Below are 15,713 nucleotides of genomic sequence, written 5' to 3'. Positions count from 1 at the left end.
TAAAAAAAAAAAAAAAAAAAAAAAAAAAGATATAACTTTAAAGGTATTTTGGGAATAAAAATACAAAAGTGTCTAATTTGACACGAGGTGGTAGTATGGAAGGCTCCAATGTCACTTTTTAAAGTTTGAAGGTGTATGTACAAAATGGGTGATAGTTTTGGGAGCTATAGTATATTTTTTCCTAAATAAAACTTTTTAGAAGGCAATACTCACACAAACAACAATTGAACCTTTCGAGTGTAGACGAAATCTTATAAGAATTACTCATTTGGAAGCTTATGAAACCTAGACTAAGGGAAAACATTCCCTTTCCTAACTAAGAAAGAACAAGCCATACCACTTAACTTATTATTTATCACACTCGATGAAAAGTTACTATTTTATAACATCTCTCCATTTAAATAAAGGGAATATATATATATATATATCCCTCAACCAACAACCGATTTTAAAATAGTCCCCTAAATTTTTAAGTGTGCTAAAGTGACCCATCAAACTACCAAGGTGTGCCAAAACATTTGTTTTTTTAAAAAAAAAAAATAAATGTGGGGGGGGGGAAACTTTTTTTTTCGGATCAATGCAAAATCAGTTCATGTAATTGGCTTAAATTACAAATCGCTCCCTGCAGTATTCAAATAAGGAAAAAATTCAAAATCAGCCCCTATGGTTGACCTAATTTAAAAATCGCTCCATGTGGTATTAAAGTTAATTCAGAAATCCCTGTGGTTAGCCTAATTTATAAATCGCTCCCTAAAGTCAAATCCATTTAAAAATTTGACAAATTCTGTTAGTTGCCACGTCAACGCCAATAAGATGACAACATGTGGCATTCTTAATAAAAAAAAAACTATAAATATATTAAATAAAAATATAAAAAACTAAACAAATAATTAATAATTTAAAAAAAATTGAAAAAACAAAAGAGGTGGCTGCCCAACGCAGCCACCCCTTAGGGGATGGCTTGGCCACCCACTGTCAATAGAGGTACCACGCGCCACCCCCAAGACATTGCCAGGGGTGACATGCGGTCACCCCCAAAGGGATCTAGGTGTGGCCTAAAGGCCACCTCCATGGTGTTGGGGTGGCTTGTAGGCCACCCCCAAAGGTGGGGTGGCGTTCAGGCCACCCCTAGATTCCCTTGGGATGGCCTACCGGCCACCCCTAGATCCCTTTAGGGGTGGCCGCGTGCCACGATCGGTCACCTCTAAGGTGGCACATGGCGACCCCCATTGGTTAGGGGTGGCCATAGGTAATAGTCACCCCCCCCCCCCCCCCCTTCTTTTCTTTTTTCTTTTTTTTTTTAATTAAGAAATTTTAATTTTTCAAAGTTTTTTTTATTTCTTTAACTTTTCAGATTTTTTTTTTTTTAAAAAAAAAAAAACATTAATTAATTTTTTATTTTAGTTTTTAAGATAAGAAGGGTATTATCAAAGAAAAAACAAGTGGTCTTTTTGGCACGTACACCTTAGTAGTCTCATGGGTCACAATAGGGCACTTGAAAATTCAGGGGGGCTATTTTAAAATCGGTTATTAGTTCTAATGGCTTTTTTATATTTTTCTCTTAAATAAAACTTTTTTAATGCTGTTTTCCAAAACAAAATGTTTATGTTGCATGAGCACTGGACTAATACATTTTTCCCAATCCAACGTATGTCAAGTATCTTACTTCGTCCATGTTGATTTATTCTATTTGTTTCAATGTCTCTTTCTGGTTTGCAAAACTCCATAGTCTTCTATAGTTTTTATTTTCAATAAATATAGGCTTTTGAGTAGTATCTTTAATATAAAGTACCTTTCTAGATTATTCAAATTTGATATATTCTTGTATGACGTGCTTCACATGCTTCTCAAGCTAACATTTCCAAACCTTTTGAATGTGTTCTTTGACATAATATATCATAATTCTTTAATCATCCCTCTTCACTTGTATATTGAAAGTAATTGAATTCATACAAGTATACTTTCGTTTGGCTAAAACTCACATATTAACACAAATATTGCTTTGAACCTTTTGATATAACCAATAGTCACTTTACTCTAGACTGGCCATACTAGTAAATATAAGAACTATTAACTAACACTTTTTTCAATAAAAGTACTTTACAAATAAGTCAATTCATAACTATTAAAACTTTTTCTCTAACCAAAAGTCACTTAATTGCATATATATATATATATATATAATGTAATTATCATTTTGAATTAAACTTACAATAAAGAAGTTTTTAAAGCTTGAGAAAATCAATGGCTACAAAATGTATTAGAAAACTTATGTTGGGGATTATGGAACTGCTTATACTTATTCTTCTTGGTGTGCAAGCTAATAACCTTGCCCCTACCTCATTATCTCTATCTTCATCTCTCATCATGTCTCCTCATTCCTTTGAACTTGATAATCATGGAGAGATACACTTGTGCCTTACACTTGGAATTTGTCGTTGTTCACATCTTAAAACCACATGGCCTCGCCCTGACGCTACATATGATCCTTGTACTGCTACTGCTTTTTTTCACTGCTTCAAACTTATCAAGATTTCTGAAGACCCAATTATGATTCCTATCATTTTTAATTGTGTCAAAACCAAGTGCGAACCATTACATGAGAAAATGACCCATATGGTGCGTTGTTTGTTGAAGTGTTTCTATAAGCATGTCGCGAGCCCTTCAGATGTCATTTACCTACAGAATCCTTAAGTTTCAACTTTTGATATGGTAAAGAAGTTCTAACTACTCTCTCTCTCTCTCTCTCTCTCTCTCTCTATATATATATATATATATATATATATATATATCTTAATTGAAGCAATGCAGATCAAGATCTGATAAGCGTTGAATGTTTACATTCAAAGCCCTTGAATTCACATATGTTAAACCTTAGTTTGTATTGTAAATATAATGTTTTGTTATTTTTAGTGTTTTATCTTATTTTTAGGTCCTAATGGAAAACACAAGCAAAATCATTGAAATTAGGCCTAAAATACATCAATGAAGCTAAAGAATATCAAGTGTAGACCAAACTGAAGAAATCAAACGCGATCGAGCCAAAAAATGTGTCGACGTTAGATTTCCACCGCACAAACAAATGTCGTCATTTGTTCAGATATTTGACGCTTCTAGAAGATAAGGTGGCTATCAATCGCCACCTTTTGGCAATCGATCACAGGGACGATCAATCGACCACTTTAGGCGCTTGATCGACTACAATTTGGCAGTGATCAATCTCTAGCTTTCCTTAATGCATTTAAGGCCTAACTTCAATGATTTTGCTTATGTTTTCCATTAGGACCTAAAAATAAGATAAAACACTAAAACATAACAAAACATTATATTACAACACAAACTAAGGTTTAACTTATGTGAATTAAGGGGCTTTGAATGTAAACATTCAACGCTTATCAACTTTTAATTTTCAATTTATAGGAACTTGGGGACTCACTTGTTTGTTTGTGTAAACATGACAATGACATCATCTTTACACAGACCATGATACAAGAATAGAGGCGAAAATCATTTCACTAGTTTTAATGGTTTATGAATCGTCTGCTGGGAGCTTAATGCTTGACTCTGGGAGAGCAAGCCTTATCTTTATATTTGTTTCTGTGTGTTTGTTTTTATAGTATATTATTGACAATGTTTAATTATGTGTGAATTTTGTGCCGCTTGTGGCACATATATTTGGTACACCTAGTGTGTACATGGTATGTATAATTAAACCATACTCTAAATTATCTTTATCATTATGAGATAATTCAGTCAGCCCAGTAGTGCTATGTGGTTTATTCCTAATATTTAAAAGAAAAAATATATATATATTCCGTTGTGAGATTGTATATCTGATGTAGTAGTGTCACGTGAAACTTAGAGGTTTCCACTTACAGTTTTGCTAGTTCAAAATATGGGGCGTTACAGTAGTACCCCGAACCTTAATTAGGGTTAAGTACACTCTAATTATAACTTAAAGATGCTAGGGTTTGTTCTCAATCGGTAAAGTGTGAGATTTTCGTTTTAGCAATTTTTGTGCTTCCGAATGTTCAAGTATGACATTATACGCTCGATGTCGAATGCTCTAGTAGGATGTCGAACATTCGCTTGTATCCCTAGACCCAAGTGTTCGATAGTACAACCAAACGTTTGATTAAAACCCTAAGATTGTTGATCTAATTGTAGCCTGAACATTCGATGCTTGCAGTAATTGAAAATCAGATGGTTTAGTCTTATCCTCAACTTCTCACGCCTATAAATAGGACCCTTACAACCCCTAAGCCCCATTTCGGTTTTCTCTAGTTTTAAAACCATAGTAAGAGTGAGAGAGTGATTTGGAGAGAGAATGAGCTCTCTTAGTCCATTGTTATTCAAGGAGGTAACTTTCTTAGTCAAACTTTGTTTTCATTAGTGTTATTAGTTTTTTATCTCCCTATTTAACTACTGTTTAGATCCATTTTCGTAGCTTAGTCCATTAGCTTGAGGTTTAGCTAGGACTTTTGGTTTGAGATAGGTTTCTACGAGTGACCAAACATTCTAACTTATGCCGAACGATCGACGATGACACCGAACGTTCGATGTCTTCGAACATTCGATACTCTAATAGAATGCCTAATCTTGCCAAGTTAGGGTTTTAAAATACTTGATTAAGGTTTCATTAGGATTTTTAGTGTGGGCTATATCTAATATTAGAGTGTGGCTTGTAGAATCGTGAAGTTGAGCTTTGAGATGTCTGGGTTTGAGGATAAGTGTTCAAGGTAAGTAAAAATCACTATGGAATTATAAATAAAATTGTATGCATGATGCTGCAAATAAAAAATGAAGATATTCTTATGGCATATGAGGTTTTATATTTTTCATATATTTGTAATTTTAGGTTTAATATTTTTTTATTAAATTATTTTTTATGGGTATTTCTGTCTTTAAACGAAATTTAATGTCTAAAAATAGAATATGTCATCCAATTTAACGAGATTCCCAAACTGCGGGGGGTTTTGGTAAGTAAATTGTAGTTCGATGCGGTCAGATGGTTAGAATCTCAGTTCGTTGGGGCATATTGACAAAGGTTGATAGTTCATGCGGGAAAAAGGAATTACCCCTAAGTTTAAACTCAAATGTTTTAAATACCTAAAAGTGAAATTGTTCTAAAACCATGCATTGTTTTATAACTTACAATCTCAATCAAATATTCCTCAAACACTTACGAAAACCTTCAAAAAGGGTATGGTATTATGAAAAGTCATTTTGAGTCTGTCAATGGCTTATTTCATGATTTACTTTCATTTGATTGTTTATTTTTTTGATGTTTACTTATTAAGTCGTGAACTTATGTAATTGCTACGATTTCTACCTATGAAACACCTTAATGTTTTGCAATTTAGCAGGTTCTAGATCTAGTTGGAGCTTAGAGTCTTTCATCACGTTTGGATGTGGAGCGTAAGTTGTAGGCAGTTTGATTGTATTTCGGTATTCATGAATCTTAGTATTGTATTTTGTGATAAGTCAGCTGGTGTTATCTTTTATTGATTTTGGGTTGTAATTGTTAAGAGATATTATAATAAGGTATTAATTATAGCTCAGGTCATTGTTTTCTGTTTTCCACCATTTTATTCACTTTGATAGATGTTAGATGGTATTATTCCCAGTTAATTACAAGTTAATTAGTTTGGGAATAACTGCAACAACTTTCCAAGTCAATTATTCTTATTAATTAAAGGGTAAATACCTTATTGATACCTATGGTAAGGGCCATAATTAAACGCCTGCCTCGGTTTCAAAAACTATCATAGGTGGTACATGTCGTTAATCGAAATACCTACTTGGCACTTCTATCTAGATTCCATCCTTTTTTTATAATCATCCACACCACCCCTTTAAAATGATGACACCTGTCCTGATTGCCACATATTTTAGCTAAGTCAAAATATCTTCCTATGTGGCCATGCATCATAGGGGATACTTATGCTTTTAATCAGGGGCGGAGCCAGGAATTAGTTGGTGGGGGGGGGGGGCCGAACCTAAATAAATATATATATATATATATATATATATATATATATATATATATATATATATATATATATATAGTCCTTCAATATGTGCGCCCCCTTGTAAAATAAAAGAAAACAATTCTTAAACAGTTAAACTTAACTTCATAATAAATCATAAGTTATAACTGTATACAAAAGTTACATGTCTATAAAATCATATTTAAAAATAACTTTTCTTCCGAATACAAAAGCGTTCTAGTTTGCTATAGACGTGTATAAAAAAAAATCCAAAAAAGAACTTCATATTTCCTTCGAATTGTGCTCAACGTCGACGGTCTTTCATGGAATAAAACTCATCCATTATCATCTCTGTCGTGAAATCCTTAGCAATTTCTTTCTCGATATAAACTACCAAATTATCTGCTAGAAACTCATCTTCCATTCTACTACGCAATCTAGTGTTTACAAGTTTCATGGCAGAAAATGCTCGTTCAGTAGTAGCGGTAGAAACAAGGAGAGCCAGTACTAGACGAATCAACCTATCAATCAAATTATAAATCTTCGATTTTCCTGAAATTTCTAATCCTCTGCACAACTCAGATAAAGTGGACATATTCTGCAAATCTGAATGTTTTGGCACATCAAGCCTATAATGATCCAATTGAAATCTCAAAATGATTTTCTCTTGCTTAGTAAAATCTTGAGGATAGAACTTCTCAACTAAGCTGCATATATCATCGATCTTAAATGATTTGTCTGCATCTTGAGGGCTTAAAGAGGCACTAAGACGAAGAAGTTCCACTGCATGCTCACTAAATCTATTATCCAATTCTTGCAATTGAAAGTCTATTGCAGCAACAAATTCATCAATTCTAAAATGATGCTCCATTGTCATGGAAGATTCTTCATTTTGGCGACATGATCTACCTCGAGCTCTAGTGTAACGAGCATTCATATCAGGAACATCAATTTCATTTTTTTCACAAAATGATTGAACAATATCAAGGAAAGGCTCCCACTTTTCATTTCTCAAATTTTGAAGAAGTAATTTTGTAGTTGAAACCACTTTCATGGCATTTAAAATGTCTTGAGAATTTTGTTGCAAAGCTTGACAAAGACAATGAGTAAATCCCATAATCTCTTTCATCAAATGCAAAATCAAAACAAATTCAAAGGATGTTAATACCGTATAAGCCGCTTCAGAATCACCGCGTTGAGAATAGTTGGTTCCTTCCTTTGAGATTGTGTCGAGAACTGAACAACTTGCACAAAACATTTTTATCAAGCTACAAACAGAATTAAAATGAGAAGACCATCGAATATCTCCAGGTCGTTGCAAAGTACCAATTTGGTTTGCCCCCCTTCCAGTCTCAATTTCATTAGAAGCAATCATACTTTCAATCTCATCAACTTGAACAGATTGCAATTCATCATTGCGTTTTGAAGAACCAACAACAATGTTGATAATAAAATTCAAATTCTCAAAGAACTGATGAACAGATTTTGCTTCTCTAGATGCTGCAACCAAAGCTGATTGTAGCTTATGAGCAAAGTAATGCACATAATATGCATATGGGCATTCTCTAAGAAATAAAGCATGTAGCCCATTCCATTCACCACGCATATTACTACCTCCATCATATCCCTGACCTCAAATATTCTGAATTTTGAGGTCATTACAAGAAAGGACATCACATATCTTCTTTTTTAAAGTTAATGCAATAGTATCTTTGACATGAACAATATGAAAGAATCTCTCTCGAATAAAACCATCTTTATTAACAAATCTCAAAATGATTACCATTTGCTCCCTTTTTGACTCATCCCGAGCTTCATCAACAAGAATGCAAAATTTAGCATCCTCAATTTCTTTGCGAATCACATCTAGCACTTTAGTTGCAAAGATATGCAAAATTTCTTTTTGAATTTAGGGTGATGTATATTTGGCATTCCGTGGAGCATTTGTCAACACAACTCCATCAACTTTATCATTAAAAGTTGCTAAAAACTTTATCAATTCAATGAAGTTACCTTGATTTTTTGAGTCGGAGCTTTCATCATGACCTCTGAATGCACATGCTTGGAATGCTAGCCATCGAACACTATCTATTGAGGTTTTGAGCTGCAATCGATTATTCTCTATTTCTTGTGATGACTGTTTTTCAATCAACTTGCCAATATGCCGTGAATAATTCTTCAGATCTTCACAACATTTCACAGCAATTTTATGTGGTGAATTTTGATCTGTCCCCACATGCCCCAGTAAAGGACAATTCATTCCATCGTTCACCTTTTTCCAATTCTTAAAACCTTTCACTGTAAATGCATCTGATCCTGGACGGCCTGTTGATTTCTTAGAAAAATATAACATGGATGACAAAAGATAGCATCCTTTGATTCCGAATACTCCAACCAAGTTTAGTATGTCTGAAACCAAGAAGCTTGAAATCGACGACGATGATTCTCCGATCCTGAAACTGGGTATTCTGTAGGTTTAAGAATACGTTGACATGGGACAGCTCTAAGATAAGCACGTCGCATTTCATCTTGTAAGTTTACAGGAAATTCCCATATTTGCTGACGTTTTCCTGGATCACGTTGCAAAGAGGTGGCATCAATTTTTTCAAGAAGGATTCTTGAACATTTGGAAGGCCGTTCATCAGTCACTGAAGCATTAAGATCCGTTGCGCGCTAACGGTCTATTTAAAGGTGTATCACTATTAACCTCTAAATGACTCGCATATTTTTTCTTAAAGAATGAATCGATTGTTTTTGGTCTGCTCATATTTTTCTAAGCTGTAAGAAAAATTTATAGATTAATAAATTAACCAAAAAGTACCTAGAAATATAAGATTTTTATTAGAATTTTTTTACTTATAATAGTTCTTATTAGCATTAACAACCAAAAAAGCAATGTAAAATTAACTAAATCAAAAAACCCATCAAATTAGAAGAAAAAAAAAATCAATAATCAAAGCAACTATTAAAAATCTTAATCTAGCCAAAATAGTAAACACAAAAAAATATAAAATACTTGACAAATAAACTAAGTACAATTAATAGAGTACGAGAAAAATGAGTACCTTTCAGTGAAGCAATGTTATCTTGAGCTTAAGGAGTTTCTTGAAAACAAATCAAAGACAATAATGTGTTAGTTGAATGCTGCAAACCAATAATAATAAAAAAAAATAAAAAATTAGAAAAAAAATTATGGAACACAATAAAAGAAAAAAAAATGCATACTTAATTTTCTTTTTCTTTTTTGTATTTATTTTGTAAGCTTCTTAAGAATTTTATCTAGACTAAATACTGAAAAAAAAAAATAATAATAATAATAAAAACAAATATAAAAAAAAATTTATCATTCAAAGATAAATATTAACAAAGCATTTTTTATTAATTGATTATTTTCTTACATTAATCACATAATCATATTTGAAATTTTAATAATTTGATTCCTAAAAAAATAAAAAATAAATCTCAACTCTAAAATCAAAACGTTCTAGAACTTCTAACAAGTTCATTGGTCTCTTTTGAAAAGAATGAATCTTTTCATCAAAAAAAAAAACTTCCACCACATGTCCACAACAAACAAAATACATTACCATTTGGCATTTACCACATTTCTCAATTCTCTTCCGGTCTCCCCAGTCCCCACGATCCCACCCATGGTCTGATAGTCCCACATGGCCACACATCAAAACATTGAAGTCAAAGTGGGTTTTTAATTTTTCTGATTCACACTTTCTAGGACCTTCTAAGTTCTATCATGCAGCTTCCACAAATGACAATATTCCTAATTTCATTATCCTCATTTCCTCAATTTCATTTCTCCCCTCATGCCTCCCTCAAAGTCTCAGACTATCAGCCTCAGTGTCAATCAAAAAAATTCTTCATCTCACGCCTCTCTCAAACACAGGCTACACAACATAGAAAAAAAATGGCATAGAGCAGATAACTCACGTTCAGTATCTCACGGTGACAGAAGCCAGTGTCTCGAGGCTAGATGGACAGCTTGGGCCAGACGCTGGTGGTGGTGCGACGCAGCGTTGGGTGCGTGGAAGACGGTGGATGCACAGCCTCTCATATCTCAGTTCTCTCCCCTCTGACCTCTCGGTATTTTCGGGACTGAACTACAGCATTTTTTTTTTCTTTTTCTTGGAGTTTGGGTGATACTTGACAGAGAGTTGGTGAGAAAAATTTGAGTGAGTTGAAAACTGAAAAGCAGATGAATTTGCCCCCTTTTCTCTTGTGAAGTGTGAATTTTTTTGATTGACATTTCAGTGATTTCATTTGCCGTGTGGAGAGGATTTGATTGCTGTCTCATGTCTGCGGCGTCTGTTGATATTATTTTTTTTTTCCTAGGACCTATCTGCTGCGCACTGCGTAGCTGTGGTTTTTTTTTTTTTTTTTTTTTTCCTTGTTTTTGGTATGGTTTGCTGCTGTTGTTGGGTTTTTTTTTTTCTTTAATTATTATTATTATGATTTTTTTTTTTTTTGTAAGATTTAAGTGCCTGAAATACAACACTGAGGTTTGAGGATAATTTTTTTTTTTTTTAAGAAAAAAAATTAGGGGGGGTTGAATTATTTTTTTGTAGGGGCCATCAGTGTATTAACCCAAAAAAAAAAAAAAAAATTAGAAATCAATTTTTTTTGGGGGGGGGGGCCATGGCCCCCCCACCCTCCAACATGCCTCCGCCCCTGCTTTTAATGCCACGTAGGTTGCAACAAATAATAAAAATAAAATAAATAAATAACCTAAATTATATATATATATATATAAGAACAGGAACAAGAAATTGGGAGTGGCCGGTCACCCCAGTTTTGGCATAGGGGTAGCTCAAGCTACCTCCTATGGCTAGCCAAGAGGTGGCCGAATGTAGCACCCCGCACAAATACCAAAAAATTTACAAAATTAAACCAAAAGAGAATCAACCCAAAATTCTTAGAAGTCAATATTTATTATCAGATAGTGACCCCAGACTGAATATTGTTATGATCGAATGGGTTGGTAACTGGGTCAATGGTTGGGCCGACATCATATAACATAATATTGTCAAACATTTAAAAGAGTAATGTTATATACTATATTTGTATTTCATAATTATCTTACAAAAAAAATGGTGTTCAAATCTTATCAAATTTTCGGATTTTTTTTTAGCAATGATTGATCTAAGGGTTGGATGGGACTCCCACATCATTTTTGTGATATAACTGTGAAATAAAACTGTAGTTTATGGCATTACTCATTCAAATACATTGATGATAAAGAGAAATATGTATAAATATAAGTGTTTTATTATTATTATTATTATTATTGCTGCCATTCATAAGATATTCTAGGTGGATATAAATGTGTTTATTTTAGTTTAGTATATGTTTAAGTATTCTGTACATCAAGAAGCAAGTCGGGCCTCAGTAAACACCTCGCAATGCATGATTCTTTCTTTGAGAACTTAGGCCCATGAAAACAATGTGTTTAGAGAGAGAGTTCTTTTTTGGTTTGATGTTCGCCGGGAAGGGAGGTTCTACGCCTCCCTTCCCCGGTGGTGGGGCCTCCTAGCCTTCTAGGGCTATGGAGTTTTTTGTTCCTCCATAGTGTGTACCAGTGGAGGTAGATTTCTCCCGGCCATTAGGGTTGTGGAGCTTTTGTTTTCTCCGAGTCTTTTATGGGCTTTGGAGTTTGTGTTGGTTTTAGTTGGTTTTTCTTCTTCTTCTTCTCATTTCTCTGACAGGAGGTTCATCTTGAGGCGTCCAGTGGGGAGATTTTATTATCGTTCGTGTCGCTGGTGGAGCGTTTCCGGACTTTGTGTTTTAGCTAATTTTGATGCTAGATCTACGCTTATCCATCGGCTTCTGAGAGACACGCGCCACTCAGATGGGTCCACCGGTGTTTTCTAGTTCTGCCGTTGATTGCTTCGGCCGTGGGGGTTACTAGTGACCGGCGCGTGGCTGTCATGAGCCAGGGAAGTCTTCTCTTTGAGCTGCGCATGACGGTCACGCTCCGCCTCTTTTCGCCGTGCAAAGGTGGCACCCGGACACAGGAGGGCCGATCTGTTGTTTGGTAGCTCCAGTGGAGGCGCATGCCGTACACGCACCGGACTCCGGCGATGACAATGCCCTTCCGCTGACTTGGGTTGATTTTTCTGTTAGATGTGGTGTATTCCTTAGTTTCTATGTACAATTTGTTTATGTATGACTCAAATTTTATTAAAATTTTCTTTGTAATGGGAGCTTTATTGTAATTTTAGTAAAATTTGGAATTCTGCATAGGCAGCTGTTTTTTAAGTCAAATCCTTTTGGCTTAAGAGTGTTGGGGGTCTGTCCCTCATTTCTCACTATGTAAGCCTTTGGCTTTTAGAATTTATAATAGCACATGCTATTAATTCCCAAAAAAAAGACAAAAAAAAAAAAACAATGTGTTTAGATGAGGAAATAGTCATCCGTCCCACATCGGTAACAAAAGGAGGAGAAGAAAGTAACATTAGGAAAGCGCGTACAAGTCTAAGTGTCTTGATGCGTCCCGCATCGGAAAATGATGAAATAGGAAAGCTGTTTATATACCTCGGTTGTTATGCAAGAGGATACGACCTTACTTGAACAGGATCTGTTCTATAGGCTCGTACCTCTGTATCCTTGAGTTCTAAGGAGACAGGAACCTAAGTCTGGTTGACGAATCATGGCTGTGCGATCAGAGCGTGATTGACAGCGTCGTGGCCCTTGGGCCATTAATGCAGTAGAGGATCGCGTACTCAGCCATGATCGTGGCTGGGATGGTCGCACGTCTGTCTGACAGACTTCCGACTACCTACTTTTTTTTTTTTATCTTTTTTCTTTTTTTTTTCTCATGTGTGTTCTTGAAACTAAACCACTATGGAAAGTGAAGGCCTATTCGGAAATCCCTCTTTCAAATGACTCTCATCGTCGATGAATACAGACTATACAGTGGACTTTTTTCATCATTGAAATTTACCAGGCTTCTCAAGTCTATTTAAACATAAAAATTACCCCCCTCCATTGGACAGCTAAGGTTTCTCAAGAACCTCTCCATCCCTTGCCATTTGTTAGTTTATTTCATTAAAATAAGTAGGGATAATTACACCATTGATTTTTTGGGTTGGCCTAAATTACAAATCACTCTCTATGGTATAAAAAGTTCATGGAGGATCTATGTGGTAAACTACAATTACGAACCACTCTCTAGACCCGTTTTTCATCCACCAAATTAACAGATTCCGTTAGTTTGCTATGCCATACCCAATAAGAAATTGACACGTGTTAATTACAATAAAAAAATATGAATAAATAAAACTTAAAAAATATTTTATTTTTTAAAAAAAATTTAGAAAATAGCAAAGGGGTGGCTACCGGGGGTGGCTAGGCCACGTCTGGGGGTGGCGCACAGCCTCCCTAGGCCTAGGGTGGCCACGTGTCGATTTTCTATTAGGTATGACTTGACAAACTAACAGAATCTGTTAACTTGGTGGACGGAAAACGGGTTCAGGGAGTGATTCATAATTAAATATTTTACCACAGGGACCCTCTATGAACTTTTTGTATCACAGGGAGTGATTTGTAATTTAGGCCAATCCCAATTATCAGTGATGCAATTATCCTAAATGAGTATCCCAACATTTGAATATTTTCAACTTTTCCTTCACTTTTGATTTTATCCATATTGAAAAGATTTGAGAACTTCCGGTGCTTGTAAGTAGGAAAAACAATGCAAAGTTAGCCCACATGGTTTACCTGATTTGTAATTAGCCCACGTCGCAAATCGTTGTGCTGTGGGTCTTGGGCAGCGGTGGCTCTATGCAAGATTGGAGCTGGAGCGTGGACGGATATGGGTCTTGGGTAGCAATGGTTATGCGGTGGTTCTGGCAGGTCTTGTGTGGCGACTCTATGGTGGTTTTGGTTCTTGGGGTCTAGTTGCGGTTCTAGAATGAGAGAGGAGAAGACAAAATGGAAAACAACTTTGGGTTTTTTTTTTTTTTTGTTTCTTTGAGAACACGTGGCTCATTTTTTGCTTTGGATCTCTTTAAAGAGATTCAAGCCATCAACCAGCTACTACAAACTGGAGAGGATCCGAATTCCTATCGGGTCCTATAAAGATCGTCCCTTATTTAGTGAGAGAGGTCACTCCCTCACAAAGGGAGGTTATATTCATGAGGGTGGCCTCCCCACATAACTTTATGAGAGGCAACTCCCTTCAAATGGAAACAAATCATCTCCCGTTAATTATAAATGTAGGGACATTTTTGTCTTTTTATATTTTTTTTTACAAAAATAACCCTACACTATAACTAACTGAATACTCTCCAATTCAACTGAACTGGAGAGGATCCTAATACCCCTTAAATGGGGCTATCGACTAACTCTCATGTAGTTAGGGGGGGGCTGTCGACTACCTCTCATATGGTTAGGGTGATGTCCTCTCCTTACATAGGGACGGCCTCCTCTAATTGGGTAGCTCGAACCCTCCTTTTTTTTTTCTTTTTTTTTTTCCCTTTAAGCAATAAAACTATAGCTCTTCAATGACAGTAAGAGTACGTAATAAATCATGCTACATGAAACTTAATTGGTTGTAACATTGATGTACTTGTGCATCTAATTACAATTTCCATCAAACTAGACGACAGAACTATTTTTATAGTGTTTACCTCATTAATCAATTTGGAACAACTTCAAATCCTTTCGAATTATGTGAACAATTTTGCCTCTATCAAATGGGCGTAATTATAATTAGTAGAGCTACAATGGCATTGATTCAAATTTTTGATCTTCGAATTGTGTCTACGACAAATAATGATCTGACTTCGGAGGTAAAAATATCAATGCAAGAAAAGAAAACATTTGGCATGAAGAGAGCTGTTTATATTAATAGTATGTAGCCTCTTGAAGCTCCTCTTACTCAGGATTCAACTTCCAATTTCATTGATAAATAAATCTATGAATAAAACAACCAAACTTCACATTCAAAGATGATAGATAAATCCCCTATCATCTTTATGCTCCGTTTGTTTCGGCGTAAAATGATTTCCGAAAAATGATTTCGGTATTTTACGGTGTTTGGTAGGGGTGAAAATAACGGTCAAAGAAAACCATTTTCGGTTTGACCGTAAAACCTTCTTTAATTTTTGGAAAACGATTTACGGTTTTTAAAACCGTAAATCGTTTTCCAAAATTATATTCTTCGTCTTTACACGCACGTTTGATATTTGACTGGTCGAATCCGGCAATAGTCGGTCGTTCGAAAATAGGCAGCACCGGAATCCGGCATCATCAAGTCACTGGAATAATGCCGGCGTTGGAATCCAACCACCGGAATACTGCCGAAATCCGGCAGCCGGAATACTGTCGGTCGCCGGAATCCGCCGAATGCCGGCAGAATCTGGCCGGAATCCGGCCATGGACAGAAACCGGCCAGAATCCGGCCTGATTTGACCGGATCCGGCCGGATCTGGCCAAAATGGCCGGAATCCGGCCTGATCTGACCGGATCCGGACACTGATCCGGCCGGATCTGGCCAAAATGGCCGGAATCCGGCCGGATATGACCGGATCCGGCTACTGACCCGGCCGGATCTGGCCAAAATGGCCGGAATTCGGCCTGATCTGACCGGATCCGGCCGGATCTGACCGGGCCCGGAGTTGTCCTGCTGGAATCCGGCTATTTTGGCCGGATTCGGCCAAACTTGCTCGCCGGATTCCGGCGACGGCGACCGGTCGTTGCCGGATTCCA

The 15,713-nt window shown here is 35.9% G+C and overlaps 1 protein-coding gene and 1 non-coding gene across 2 annotated transcripts; one reads left to right on the top strand and one right to left on the bottom strand.

Annotated features, from left to right (window-relative positions):
• Positions 1-6,294: 6,294 nt before the first annotated feature.
• On the bottom strand, positions 6,295-9,642 carry LOC133871467 (uncharacterized). Its single transcript, XM_062308912.1, has 4 exons — positions 9,578-9,642; positions 8,004-8,443; positions 7,774-7,862; positions 6,295-7,617 (listed from the first exon to the last, which is right to left on the bottom strand). Exons 1-4 carry the CDS (start codon positions 9,640-9,642, stop codon positions 6,295-6,297), a joined length of 1,917 nt encoding a protein of 638 aa, XP_062164896.1.
• Positions 9,643-12,558: 2,916 nt separating this feature from the next.
• LOC133872142 (small nucleolar RNA U3) lies at positions 12,559-12,771 on the top strand. The gene has a single exon (XR_009900985.1). It is a non-coding gene; the product is annotated as a small nucleolar RNA U3 (small nucleolar RNA).
• Positions 12,772-15,713: the final 2,942 nt, after the last annotated feature.

The sequence above is a fragment of the Alnus glutinosa genome, chromosome 6 (assembly GCF_958979055.1).
Source record: "Alnus glutinosa chromosome 6, dhAlnGlut1.1, whole genome shotgun sequence".
Classification (NCBI taxonomy): domain Eukaryota; kingdom Viridiplantae; phylum Streptophyta; class Magnoliopsida; order Fagales; family Betulaceae; genus Alnus; species Alnus glutinosa.
This window is presented reverse-complemented; position numbering and strand designations above follow the sequence as displayed.